This window comes from Cnephaeus nilssonii (genome assembly GCF_951640355.1).
Source record: "Cnephaeus nilssonii genome assembly, chromosome: 8".
Lineage (NCBI taxonomy): Eukaryota > Metazoa > Chordata > Mammalia > Chiroptera > Vespertilionidae > Cnephaeus > Cnephaeus nilssonii.
In genome coordinates this window covers 41,136,319-41,150,475 of record NC_137079.1, presented here as the reverse complement: position 1 = coordinate 41,150,475, position 14,157 = coordinate 41,136,319, and the positions used below count along the sequence as shown (strand labels likewise).

The window sequence follows — 14,157 nt, the reverse complement described above, 5'->3', positions numbered from 1 at the left end:
TATATATCTCAGTGGGCCCTTTTAAAATTACTTATGCCGGGCATTTGCTTTTCTTTTAAATCTGGAGACGCTTGTCTATCTAGACTCTGGGACATTCTTTTTTTAAAAATATTTTTTATTGATTTCAGAGAGGAAGGGAGAGGGAGAGAGAGATAGAAACATCAATGATGAGAGAGAATCATTGATCGGCTGCCTCATGCACTCCCCCTACGGGGGATCGAGCCTGCAACCCAGGCATGTGCCCTTGACCGGAATCAAACCCAGGACCCTTCAGTCCCGTAGGCCGATGCTGTATTCACTGAGCCAAACTGGCTAGGGCTCTGGGACATTTCTTGAGGGGGAAAAAAAATTAAAAAAAATCTTTCTGTAATTCCTCTTATTTGATTATTTGACCTTTTAGAAGATGTCCTACTTATCTTTTAACATTTCCATCTATTTATTTTTTGCCCAACTTTCTTTTTTTATTTTTATTTATTTTATTTTATTTTTTTAATTTAATAAATCTTTATTGTTCAGATTATTACAATTGTTTCTCCTTTTTTTTATCCCCCATATCTCCCCTCCACCCAGTTCCCACCCTCCCTTTTGCCCTTACCTCCCCCCCGCTGTCCTTATCCATAGGTGTATGATTTTGTCCAGTCTCTTCCCGTACCCCCCACACAGACACCCCTTTCCCCCTGAGAATTATCAATGCACTCCGATTCTATGCCCCTGATTCTATTGTGTTCACCAGTTTATTCTGTTCTTCAGATTTTTAATTCACTTGACTTTTAGATTCACTTGTTGATAGATACATATTTGTTCATAATTTTTATCTTTACTTTTTTCTTCTTTTTCCTCTTTTTAAATAATACCTTTCAACATTTCATATAATACTGGTTTGGTGGTGATGAATTCCTTTAACTTTTTCTTATCTGTGAAGCTCTTTATCTGCCCTTCAATTCTGAATGATAACTTTGCTGGGTAGAGTAGTCTTGGTTGTAGGTTCCTGCTATTCATCACTTTGAATATTTCTTGCCACTCGTCTGGCCTGCATAGTTTCTGTTGAGAAATAAGCTGATAATCCTATGGGTGCTCCCTTGTAAGTAACTAACTGTTTTTCTCTTGCTGCTTTTAATATTCTCTCTTTGTCTTTTGCCCTTGGCATTTTAATTATGATGTGTCTTGGTGTGGTCCTCTTTGGATTCCTTTTGTTTGGGGTTCTGTGTGCTTCCTGGACTTGTAAGTCTATTTCTTTCACCAGGTGGCGGAAGTTTTCGGTCATTATTTCTTCAAATAGGTTTTCAGTATCTTGCTCTCTCTCTTCTTCTGGCACCCCCATAATTCTGATGTTGGTACGCTTGAAGTTGTCCCAGAGGCTTCTTACACTATCTTCAACTTTCTGAATTCTCTTCTCTTCTTGCTTCTCTGGAGGAGTGTCCTTTGCCTCTTTGTATTCCAAATCTTTGACTTGATTCTTGCATTCCTCTAGTCTGCTGTTGGGTCTCTGTATAATATTTTTTATTTCAGTCAGTGTATGTTTAATTTCTAGTTGGTCCTTTTTCATATCCTCGAGTGTCTCATTAAATTTATCGGCCTTTTCCATGAAATTCTTGAAAAACCTTATAATCGTGGTTTTGAACACTGTGTCCCTTCGTTTGTTCTTCTCCATTTCTTTCGTTTGGGATCTGTTTCCTTGCCTCCTCATTTTCGCTGCTTCCCTTAGTTGGTAGGGTAGCTTTGTGTACTAGGTGTCCTATTGGTTCAACTGGTCAGCCTCCCAGTTACCTGAGGTGGACCCTCTTGGTGCACCCCTTTGTGGGCTGTGTGTACAGCCTTGTTGTAGTTAATTCTTGATTGTTGTTGGTGTCACTGGGAGGAATTGACCTCCAGGCCAATTGGCTGTGAGGACCCGCTGTGTCTATAATGGAAGAATTGCTGTGCTGGAGACACGTTTATGGGGCAGGACTTGTTCCAGTAGGACTTTGGTGCTCACTGAGTCTGCCTCTTGAATGTGTCCCTTATGAGAGTGGTTGAAATCTGGTGTCGTTTCACACCGACCACTAGATACCCTAGATTCTGGATCTCCAATGGGGTGCAGGTCAGCTACTATCTGACGCCACCCAGCAGGAGCTACAGCAAGAACTACAGTTTTCTCCTCTTTGCTTGGGGTTTGGCGGTTTTGGAGCAGTCTGACTGGAGCTGCAGTTTATTTGGTTAAGCTTCCACAGAACAGGCCATTTATATGCAAAAGCCGCTGTGTGGAGCCTGGGCAGGTTTGTAGGATGTGCGGGGCGGGGTCTCAGGGCGGGGCAGGGTCTCAGGGCGTCACTAGGTTAGGGCATAGCAAACAGCAATGGCTGCCGTCAGCCGTCTCTGCCTTTCCGCGTTTCCAAGTTCCCGCGTCCCACGCTCCAGCGCAGTAAACAATGATTGCTGGGCGCACCTCTGCAAGAAAGTCACCCTCACTTTCCGACCCAATGGCAGAGAGTCCAGCTTCTCCACGTGTCTGGGTCCCCCACGTGTCCCAGAAATAGGATTTCAGAGTGATTGGGAGCTTATCTCCCTTCGGGTTGGAAAAAAAGCCTCGCGCCCCGTCGCCCGCCACCAGCCCGCTTTGCGCGCCTCCGTACCTCAGCTTTTCCGCGTTTGTTCTCCTTTCTCTTTCCTTCTTAGTTGTAAATCTACCACTCAGCCAGCTTTCCCGTGGTTCTGGGTGGTAGACGTTTTGTCTTTTAGTTGTATTTTTGAAATTGTTGTGCGCGGCGGCAGTTTAGGTGTTTACCTATGCCGCCATCTTGGTTCCTCTGTCTGCCTCATTTTTTGCCCAACTTTCTACGAAATTTCCTCAAATTAGCCAACTAACTAGAGAAAGACAAATTTCAGTTATCTGTATGTTATCTGTATGTTAATTTCTAAGAGCTCTTGCCCTTTTTTCATAGCATCTCTCCCTATGTTTTGAGACATGGTATTCTCTCTGGGGATATTAATTCTAGATTAAAAGAATTTCCCCTCTCTGCTTCCTGCAATGTCTGCCTGCTTTCGAGGGCTTTCCTCCTCTGTGTTTTGGCCCCAACTTTCATTTTGTAGATTTTCCTTAAATGTTTGCTTATTCTAGGCTATTTATTAAGAGCAAATATTAAGAGTAAGGAACAAAAAATCAGATATGTGGACAGGGCTTGTCAACTGTTGATTTTTCTTTAAAGTGATGAGGCAGCAACTGGTCTTTTTGTTGGAAGAAACCCTCCAATGTCAATATGCGTGCATTCAGATTCTCCAGAGAATAATTCCACCAGCCTTGCCTGGGATAAGCCTGGGATAAGCTGCGTATTCGGGAAGCAGGATGGAGGAAGGGGACTTGGGTCCCAGGGGGAGTAAGTATGCTCTTCCTTAACTCCCACCACCTCTTGCAGCGTTTTCAGGCCTGAATCGCATCACTCTTTTTCATTGTGCCTGGTGTTACGTGAGTTTCTGATCTCCCTGGCTTAACTTCTTCGCTTTTTTGTTTGTTTGTTGTTTGTTTTTAGAGTGACTAGATGCAGGGGATTCTGGAAAGGGAGAAACAAAAGTGACTCCAGAGTTTTGGCTTGAGTGTCTGGGAAAGTGAGAAAGTCATTTGTTAATCTGTGTAGGAAGGTAGAGGGATTCGTTTTGAGAACAAGATAGGAGTTGAACCGAGGATACTTCCTGAAGGAGACGAGATGTGAGAAAGCACTCCATAAACAACAAAAGGAAATGGTATAAAAAGGCATGAAGGCAGAAAGAAGGCCATCGATAAATGTGTCTGCTTGCAGAGGAGCAAAAAGAGAGAAGGGATCTATTGAAATGGAGAAGAGTTGAGGACAATCTCAAAGGAAAGACAAATATATTTGAATTCAGCCTGTTGTGCCTCGGAAGAGATGAGACTGAAGACCACTGCTTACAGGTTAGGTTAAAGATTGTATCGGTGTCTTTGCTCAGAATGGAGCACGTGGGCAGACAGGAGGGAGGCACCTTTATCTAAGTTGACACCCTAAAGAGATCCAATTGTGACAAAAAATAAGTAGAACAAAATTTACTCTTGGATATTCAGTCCTGTCCCTCAACTTCTTTGGATAATACACCTCTTCATTGGCAATTGGGGCAGATGGGGAGGGGAGCAGGGCCCCCAGGTCCATCCCTTTGTATCTGATTTGCATCCTCTGTTCCACCCCACTCCTCACCCTTCCCTTCAGCAGGAGCCTCCCAGGGACACAGATGGGAACTGGCCTATTTGTTGGAACCTCTCTGAACATCCTACAGGTTATAAATCATCACTTCCTTCTCTCTGCTTCTCGTCATCCCAGTAGTCAGTTAAATGTCTTGTCTGCTCTTGTCTCTGCTGCTATATATTGTTTTGTTCCTTTAAAATGTTAGGTTTCCTGTCACTTTGGTAGGATTTTTGGAGGGAGAAGTGATGAAGGCATGTGACTTATCTGCCATGTTCAACTGAAAGTTCACTTTTTTTTTGCCAAGGTCCAGTAGAAGATGATAAAAAAAAAATTTACTGTAGAAGCAGTAATAACGCCAGACCTAAATTGTTAAAAACTTACTGAAAATTTTCCTTTTCTAAGGGTGCAGATTCAGTCCAGTATTTATGGATTAGTCGAAGAGAATACATATGATTTGTCAATATGATAGGTTTGCTGTTAAACATACCTGTACCTCTGCATGTATCAGCACGTTCACTCATTCACATTTTTCCATCTTGTCTTTCTCACTATCGCACAGAAAATTAAATACAGTTTGTCTGAGAGGTTTGTTCTGTGTGGGTTTTTTTTGTTTTGTTTTTTTTGTTATATAAATTAACCCTCTTATTATAGGCTCGCAGTGTTTCAAACTGTGGAGCTTCTACTGGTCTTTCAATTCCTTCAGTCTCCTGATGGCTGACTTCACTGTGACGGCAGAAGTGGGTTTGTAGGTCCAGGCACCACCAGCGACTGTTTTCATGCCGGAACCACAGTGCCAGATCCCCACGGCTCGCCTCTTCATCTTGGTTTTGCCACAGAAGGAGCAAATGTACTTGGCGTGCTGGCTGATTTCAATTTTCTTCACCATTTTCCTGAGGGAGGCGCCATAACGGGTCCCGTAGTTACCGGCAAGTCCCACCTTCTTGGTGCGTTTAGCCATGTCGCCGTGAACTAGGTCGGATGCCGAGAGCTGGGTTTTTTTGTGTGTGTGTGTTTTTTTAATACATCTCTTGACCGCAGATTTTTCACTCTCTCTGTGGATGCTTGCCAACCTCACTTCGGTTCAGCAATTCTCTGCTGGATGGGACAAAGGGAAGATGTCTCTGACAACTTGGAATTTGGAAATCCTTCTGTGCTTCCTCTGCTCGGTGCTGTTCTGCGGGGCGGGGTGGGAACAAGTCTGGGAAGTCTAGTTGTGACCAGCCATGAATGAGGCGGTTCTGAGGAGGAATCCAGCAGACACCAGGCTATAGGTTTAAAAATAATTTTGGCTGCTTGGGGAGTGCACGGGGAGGAAGTGATGGGAAGGAGGGGGACACTGGTGAATAAGCAAGGCTCTGGAAATAGGGTGTCATGGGGGTTGGTACAGGAGGTGGGACTGGTCTCAGGCTACTTGACCAGTGTCACTACGTGCTTATGTGACCCCTCGGAATTTCCCCACGACCTCCCCTCCCCAGGGACTGTAGCCAAAAGAATGAGAACCACAGGGCTGCCTCTAGCAAAGCACCCTTCAAACACCCACAGTACCGAGAGCTTCTTAAAGTTCAGCGTAAAGGAACAGAGAAAAACTACCTATAACCTGCCTACTTCCTGGTTATTTAAAGACCTTGGGCTAGTGTGATAGTTTCCATGTTTACTTTTTTGGAAGTGGAGGAACTGGAGAGAGAAGGAAGTGAGCTAATAATCAGCTTTTCAACACAGTGCTGACTTTGGCATTTTTTTGTACAGTACTTTGCCAGGCCCTTGACATTCATTTAAAGGAAAACAAAACAAAACCCCATTTCTTCTTGAACATCTGTGCAAAATCAGATAGGGTGGAGGGTTTAGAGCCCAGTGAGAATATGGGATAATTTAGCACATTTCTGAAAGCCAGAGTGAGGGAACACAGATTCACTCTATTGTATTTATTATTACAGCCGCATCACCGACAGCCACCCAATAGCGAAGGCAGGCCGACAAATGGTGCCAGAAAGATGCATTCGTAGTGCTGCATAATCACACCGTGAAAAAGTGCAGTAGATTAGTGGGGAAATCTGCATTCTGGTTGCTTCATAAATAAAAGCAGTTAAGGATGCCTGTCATTCTGATGTGTTAGCTCTAATGTTGGATATGCATGTAAAAAAACAACACACAACAAAACCCAATTCACTCAGTCAGCTCTTTCAACTTCAGCATCATTGTATTGCATTGCATTTTAGTCTCCTGCTTTGCGCTAAGCCGGGAAATCTCAGGTCTAAATAAGTAATTTGTTCTTGCTTTCTGCCCTTGCAAAGCAGGAGAGGGATTTTATGGGCAGTTGGCATAAGTAAATAGTCCATGGCAGATTGTTCCATGGTTTGCTTAAATTTTAGATGGTACTTATGAAAATTCCTTAGAGGAGGAGTTTTGTGTATTTCAGGATATCAGTCATCCTGGGTAAAATTTCTTCACGTTTTGATTTTCATGTACTCTAGGTTTTTATCTCTCAACTTGGAGTCTTTGGATTCTTAAGGGGTTTGCAACATGGGCATGCAGGCCTGGGAGGTACTTGCAGGATTTCTGAAAGCCTATACCAGAGTCCCTCAGTCACGGATTGCTGGAAGTAGTCATGGGAGGGGGCGGGGCATCAATAAGTTCCTGCAAATCAAGGAAAACTTTCAAGTATTTGGCTTGGCCAGATTTTTGTCACCTGGGTGTGATAACAGGCACCCTCATGCTGATCAGAGGACTTATTGACCAGTTACTACCTGTGCCTTCAGTGAACAAAAGGAAAGTAGAGTTAGTTGTTTCATTTTTTAAAAATATATTTTTAATTGATTTCAGAGAAGAGGGAGAGATAGAAACATCAATGATGAGAGAGAATCATTGATTGGCTGCCTCTTGCATGCCCCCTACTGGGGATTGAGCCCCAAACCAGGGCATGTGCCCTGACGGGTAATTGAACCATGACGGGGGACTCGAACCATGATGTCCTGGTTCGTAGGTCGATGCTCAGCCACTGAGCCACACCGGTTGGGCTAGTTGTTTAGTGTTAACTGCAGCCTGGCAGATGGGCTCTGTGACCAAGGATGGCGGTGGGGGTGTGATGTGGTGAGAGACTAGTGAAATGGACCCCGATTTAGAGGGAATAAAGTGTTGGTGACCACAGTCCCCAGGATGCCTTGTTCACTTTCCTCCAGTTTGCTGTGACAGACTACACTCAAAGGAGAGTGTTCTCATCCCTATTCGCAATTGTTGAAGCAGAAGCCAGGGATTTGCCACAGCTGTGATCTTGGTGTGGTGATGGGAAGGACTCAGCTGCCAGTGGATGTATGGATTCCACCAGAGTCCTGGCTTTCTTCTTTCCAACTCCAGAATGTGTATCTCAGGTAGTAAAAGTACACAGTGAAAACTGACAGGAAATTGAGTACAATGTTAACTCGTTGTTCAACTGTGCACTGTTAAGCCAAGTTACCCAGTGGCTGCAATGCTTTGCAGGGCTTGCCCTTCTGCTTTAACTTTGCAAAGAATCAGTGAGACTTACTCTGTTATTTTAAAGTGGGACAACATACATATTGTTTTTGTGTGTATTTGGGATGTTTTCAAGGGCTGATGTCTTGGAGCACCTGCTGGAGCTCCTGAGTTGTAGCTGGGTCTCCCGTGACCTCGGGAGTTCTGAAGCACACCTGAATGTTGTGACAGGAACTCCAGCCAGAGTTGCCAAGAAAACCCTGGGGCCGAAGCTTAGAACTTCTTATCACTGCCTGAAAGTTTCATATTTCTTCTTTTGTGCAGATTCCAAATGTTTTTGGAAGGCTTGAGAAGCGAATAAAACAACCCTTTGACAGGACTGACAGGAATGGCGGGGGGGTGGGGAGCCGTGACTCATTGCATAGGAGCAGCACAGTGTTAGCTTTGGCCAAGACCGTTCTTAGAGAAAGTCTATGAAATGACTCACTGCTTGGGGCACTTGGACTCCCTGCCTGTCTCCTACCCCACTGCCACTTTCCCTCCTTGAATAATAAGAGCCAACACTTTTAGAGCACATACCGTATATATGTCACACGTGGCTCTAAGCACTTTATATATACAGGGTGGGGCAAAAGTAGATTTAAAAATAGTAATACATGAATAAGCTCTGATTTACATACTCACAACTGTAATTCTACTTTTGTCCACCCTGGTATTGTTTTCTCAAAACAACACTGAGCGGTAGGTGCTATTACATAGGAGGAAACTGAGGCACAGAGAGGTCAAGCAACATGTGCATAGTTACAAAGCTGGTAATCAGTAGAGCCATGATCTGACCCCAGCCTGGTTACTGTGCCTTCAACCACCACCATGCCCCTGACTGAGACCTGGGCTGATGGGCATGGGTGGGAATGGAGAAGAGCAAAACTAGTAAAATTCATTTTTTTAGGTAGTAATGATAAGATTTTCTTTGTTGTTGTTAAAAAGTAATTTATTTGGGGGGAAATGATACATTCTTTTTAAAAAATTTTAAATTGATTTTTAGAGAGAGAGGAAGGGAGTGGGACACAAAGAGAGAGAAACATCGATGTGAGAGGGAAACATCCATTGGTTGCCCCTTGCATGCTCCTGATGGGGATCAAGCCCGCAACCCAGGCATGTGCCCTGACCTGGAATCCAACCTCCGTGACCTCCTAGTTCACGGGTCGACACTCAACCACTGAGCCACACCAGTTGAGCAATACATTCTTATTACAGAAAAAAAAGAAAGAAGAAATTAAAACACTCACTCACCATTTAGAAATACAATTGACTCTTCAACTACACAGGGGTTGGGGGTGCCAACCCCCTGCACAGTTGAAAATCCGCATAGAGCTTTTGACTCCTCAGAAATTCTAATGTTAACGTTTTGTGAATTCCATCTAGAGTTTGCTATAGGTAAAGTCAGAAGGATGGATGGAATCGTACCATACATATTATTTTACTTAAAGGTATAAAATAAAATTGACTTCAATTAAAGCAAAGAAAAAGAAATTGAAGTGAGATGAAAAGAATTGCTGAGGGAGATTGAAGATATCTTTTAGTAGCTTAATTTATAAGAAAATAGACAAAAGGTTGTGATTGGAATAATTTCTCATAAACTACTTGTTTCAAATGGAGACATACTGACTCATTTAAAAGGCGAAAAAAAAAAATTAGCCCTGACCTTATACCATCTCTTTTCCCGCCAGTTCCCAATTTTTATCAATTATGAATTTTACAATGGAAAGGATTATAGCATTTGTATTCTATTCTAATATCACAATCCCCATAGCTCTTTTACTAGTCCTTTTTTAAAAAAATGGATTTAGTACTTTTTACCATGGTTTTGCCATTTCTGACTTTCTAAAATTTTGATTCATTCTAGTTTGGCTGGATTTCATCGTCAGATTTAAGTCCTGTGGGTACTGTGTTTCCTGAACTCCTAACTGCTTCGGAATGGCTGTTTCTTGCCTTTGTAGCTAAAGGACCGTTTGGCTGAGTAGCGAGTCTTGGGTTACATTTTCTTGCCCTTGGATTTTCAGACATTTCTCTCCATTCTTTGTTAGCGTTGGGTATTTCTGGAGGAGAAGGCTGAGGCCAGGGTAATGCTTTTCTCTCTCCCACATGACCGGCTGTTTCCGTGGGATGTGCCTATGGGATTCTTTCATTCTTTTGGAATTTGAGCTTTATCAGCCTGTCCGGGCATGGGTGGTTTTATGTCTGTAGATTCAAGGTTGTCTTTGCCTCAGAAAGTTTTCTTCTATTAGCTCTTTTAATATTTTTTGCACATATTAAGTATTCACTTTTCAAGAACTATCGTTGCTGTGTTATATCTCCTTCGTCTTCCAAATCTAGTATCTGTTCTTGTAATCATTTATGTACCTTTGTTTCTGCCCATTTAATTTTGGGTGATTTCCTTAGGTTTGTTTGTGTGTTCAAGTGCTTACTCCATATTTTATTGTTATAGTTGTATTACTTCCATTCTGTAATTTTCTCTAATCCATTTCTTTAGCCAATTTACTCCATTTAAAATCTCTTATATGAATACCTAGGAATAAACTTAACTAAGGAGGTAAAAGACCTGTACTCAGAAAACTACAGGACACTTAAAAAAAAGAGGAAGATATAAACAGATGGAAGAACACACCATGTTCATGGATTAGTAGAATCAACATCATTAAAATGTCCATACTACCCAAAGCAATCTATATATTCAATGCACTCCCCATTAAAATACCAACGGCATATTTCACAGACCTAGAAAGAACTCTCCAAAAATTCATCTGGGATTTAAAAAAAGACCCCGAATAGCTGCAGCAATCCTGAGAAAGAAGAACAAAGTAGGAGGGATCTCAATACAGAAATCAAGCTGTATTACAAAGCCACTATTCTCAAAACAGCCTGGTACTGGCACAAGAACAGACATAGAGACCAATGAAATAGAATAGAGAACCCAGAAATCAACCCAAACCACTATGCTCAATTAATATTTGACAGAGGAGGCATGAACATACAATGGAGTCAAGACAGTCTCTTCAATAAATGGTGTTGGGAAAATTGGGCAGATATATGCAAAAAAATGAAACTAGACCACCAACTTACACCATACACAAAAATAAACTCAAAATGGATAAAGGACTTAAATGAAAGACGGGAAATCATAAAAATGTTAGAGGAATGCACAGGCAGCAAAATCTCAGACATATGCCGAAGCAATATCTTCACTGATACAGCTCCTAGGGCAATGGAAACTAAAGGGAAAATAAACAAATGGGACTACATCAAAATAAAAAGCTTCTGTACAGCAAAAGAAGCCATCAACACAACAACAAGAAAGCCCACTGCATGGGAGAACATATTTGCCAATGTTATCACCGATAAGGGTTTAATCTCCAACATTTACAGGGAACTCATATAACTTAACAAAAGGAAGATAAACAACCCAATCAAAAAATGGGCAACGGACCTAAATACTTTTTGAAAGAGGACATAAGGAAGGCCAAGAGACATATGAAAACATGCTCAAAGTCACTAATCATCTGAGAGATGCAAATTAAAATGATAATGTGGTACCATCTCACACCTGTCAGAAATGCTATCATCAACAAATCAACAAATGACAAGTGCTGGCGAGGATGCAGAGAAAAAGGAACCCTCGTGCACTGCTGGTGGGAATGCAGACTGGTACAGCCACTGTGGAGAACAGTATGGCATTTCCTCAAAAAACTAAAAATGGAACTCCCATTTGACCCAGTAATCCCACTTCTAAGAATATATCCCAAGAAACTAGAAACACCAATCAGAAAGGATATATGCACCCCTATGTTCATAGCAGCACAATTCACCATAGCTAAGATTTGGAAACAGCCTACGTGCCCATCAGCAGATGAGTGGATTAAAAAACTGTGGTACATCTACACAATGGAATACTACGCTGCTATAAAAAAGAAGGAATTCTTACCATTTGCAACAACATGGATGGAACTGGAGAGCATTATGCCAAGTGAAATAAGACAGTCAGAGAAAGATAAATATCACATGATTTCACTCATTTGTGGAATATAATGAACAACATAAACAGGTACAGATCCAGAGAAGCATAGATCAGACCGTCAAATCTCAGAGGGAAGGTAGGGGAGGGTGGGGGGAAGGAGGAGAGATCAACCAAAGGTCTTGTATGCATGTATATAAGCCTAACCAATGGGCACAGACACCAGGGAGGTGAGGGCATGATTGGGGTGTGTGTGTGGGGGGCAATGGGGGAATAAGGACACATATGTAATACCTTAAAGAAAACAAATCTCTTATATAAACGATAATAAATTCTTGGAAACTTCATGTCTAATGTCTGAGCCATGAGAGACAATTTTATCTTTAATATTTTTCAGACAATGGAGAGCTGTTTTTGTGTGAACTCGTAGTCTGTTTCTTTTGTTGCTTTTCATGGCTGGCTTCATGGGTGTGTGACCTGTGCATCCACACACTTACTGCTCTGCTGTTACAGCTTTGAAATTCTTAATAATTTTTGAACAAGGAACCTACATTTTCGTTATGTAGCCACTCCTGTTGATTATTTTCACAATGCATTATTATTATCTGCCTCTTGCCTGTGTTCCTACTCCATCATTACTCATATTTGAATGAGGTTGTGCTGTATGCTAAAAAAACTGATGTGTGAGATATGTTGAGGGTCAGAAGGCCGGGGTAGAGAGGATTGTGAAACATCTACTTATATTTATTGCCTCCACTGTCCTTTTACCAATTCCATTATTTCTTTTACCTTGAGAATTATCTTCCTTCAGCTTTAGCAAGTACTTTAATATGTGATTTTATGGTTATCCTCTATAATAAAAGGCTAATATGCAAATTGTCCCCTCTACTGGGAGTTCAATGGGAGTTTGTTCAGGAGGCGGGCCAACCACCTGTGGCCCCTCCCCTAGCCTGCCCTGCCCCCGACTGGGCCCTCCCCACCAATCGGGGGGTTGGGCAGGGCCGCCAACCTCCTGCGTCCCCTCCCCCCTTCTGGGTCTGCCTAGCCTGATCGGCCCTGATTGGGGTGGGCCGGCCGGACCCCACGAATTTGTGCACCGGCACTCTAGCATGCTATAATAAGGGTGAGGGAGATTATTTAATAATTGGAAAATTATTGACACTATATTAAAATTGAAAAGCAGTTTATTAAACTGTATGTGTAGTATGATCCTCTTTTTGCTTTTTATAAATGTATGACAGCATTGAAAAACATTGGAAGGAAAAAAAATCCCAAAATGCCATTTCCCGATTTCTAAAAACCATTCTATTCCTGTGGTGACGCTACGTAGCGGTAGTAGGCTCTGCGTCCTTTAGGGTATCTCAGTAATCTCTAAGAATTTGTGAGAAACTCCCCTTTCTAAAGATTGCTTCAGTTACCCTACTTGTGGATTGAAATAAAATTCATTTTTATGTTTTGGGTTCGTAGTAACGGTTGGTCACCTTGAAGCTTACGACTATTTTTTGACAGGTACATAATTTTATTGATGAGGTACTTTGAATGGGGAAGAACCAGTTTAGCAACAAGCTCTCTTGAAAAACAAAACAGCACTCTGGTCCATTGGTTCACTGATTTCCATGGTGTAAATATTTCCACCATTGGCCAAATGTGACGTCATTGAACACGGGAAGGGGTGTGCAGTAGCACACTGTTCTGGAATACTGTCGCTGTTCAGATGCAGTAGGCAGAGAGTAACCTCAAGATCATAGTAGAAATGTAGGAAAATAATTAGGAAGTAATATCAGTTGAGTATTTATTACCTTTGTTTTAAGTATACTTTAAGGGTGTCTTTAATATATTTTTATTGGTTTCAGAGAGGAAGGAAGAGGGAGAGAGCGATAGATGATGAGAGAGAATCATTGATTGGCTGCCTCCTGCATGCCCCTCGCTGGGGATCGAGACCGCAACCCTGGCATATGTCCTGACCTGGAATCAAACTGTGACCTTCTGGTTCATAGGTCAATGTTCAACCACTGAGCCACGCTGGCTGGGCATTTAAGTGTAACTTTATATAGTATAGTTTTAAATAATGTACTTAACAACTGGCTGGTAGAAATGTCTGAAAAGTTGCTCTTATGAGCTGATACAAACTGGCTCTAGCATACCGCTGGAAAGAACTCTCCCTCTTTTTTTTATAGGTTTGCTGACTGAAAAATTTTTATTTTATTTTCACAAAGGCAGTTTCTCTCTCCTTGTTTTCTTCTTTCAGATAGAAATACATAGACATACATACATATACACAAAGGCTAGAAACAAACTTTTACTTGTCATGTGTAGGAAGGTGTTAATCCAAGATATAGCATGTCGTCTTATAAGATTTTACGAAGACCAAATTACTTTGGATATGTATACCTTTCTTTGTCTTCTCTGATAATAAAGGTAGATTCAGAATGTATCTTGATATGTGAGTGCTTCGGATTTTTTTCCTTCAAATTCCCTAGGAATCATTGAATGGCACAAGCATGGAAAGAACTCTCAACAAGTAAGTAA

General features: G+C 41.9%; 2 protein-coding genes across 6 annotated transcripts in view; one reads left to right on the top strand and one right to left on the bottom strand.

The window, feature by feature from the left end:
• FARP1 (FERM, ARH/RhoGEF and pleckstrin domain protein 1) overlaps positions 1-14,157 on the top strand; it is a gene marked incomplete at its 3' end in the record, with an annotated part of 283,703 nt that overhangs the window by 15,056 nt on the left and 254,490 nt on the right. The gene's annotated exons all lie outside the window — the stretch shown is intronic.
• Positions 2,804-5,440, bottom strand: LOC307104349 (large ribosomal subunit protein eL43-like). The gene has a single exon (XM_079779259.1). It carries the CDS (start codon positions 5,125-5,127, stop codon positions 4,849-4,851), a length of 279 nt encoding a protein of 92 aa, XP_079635385.1. The 5' UTR covers positions 5,128-5,440; the 3' UTR covers positions 2,804-4,848.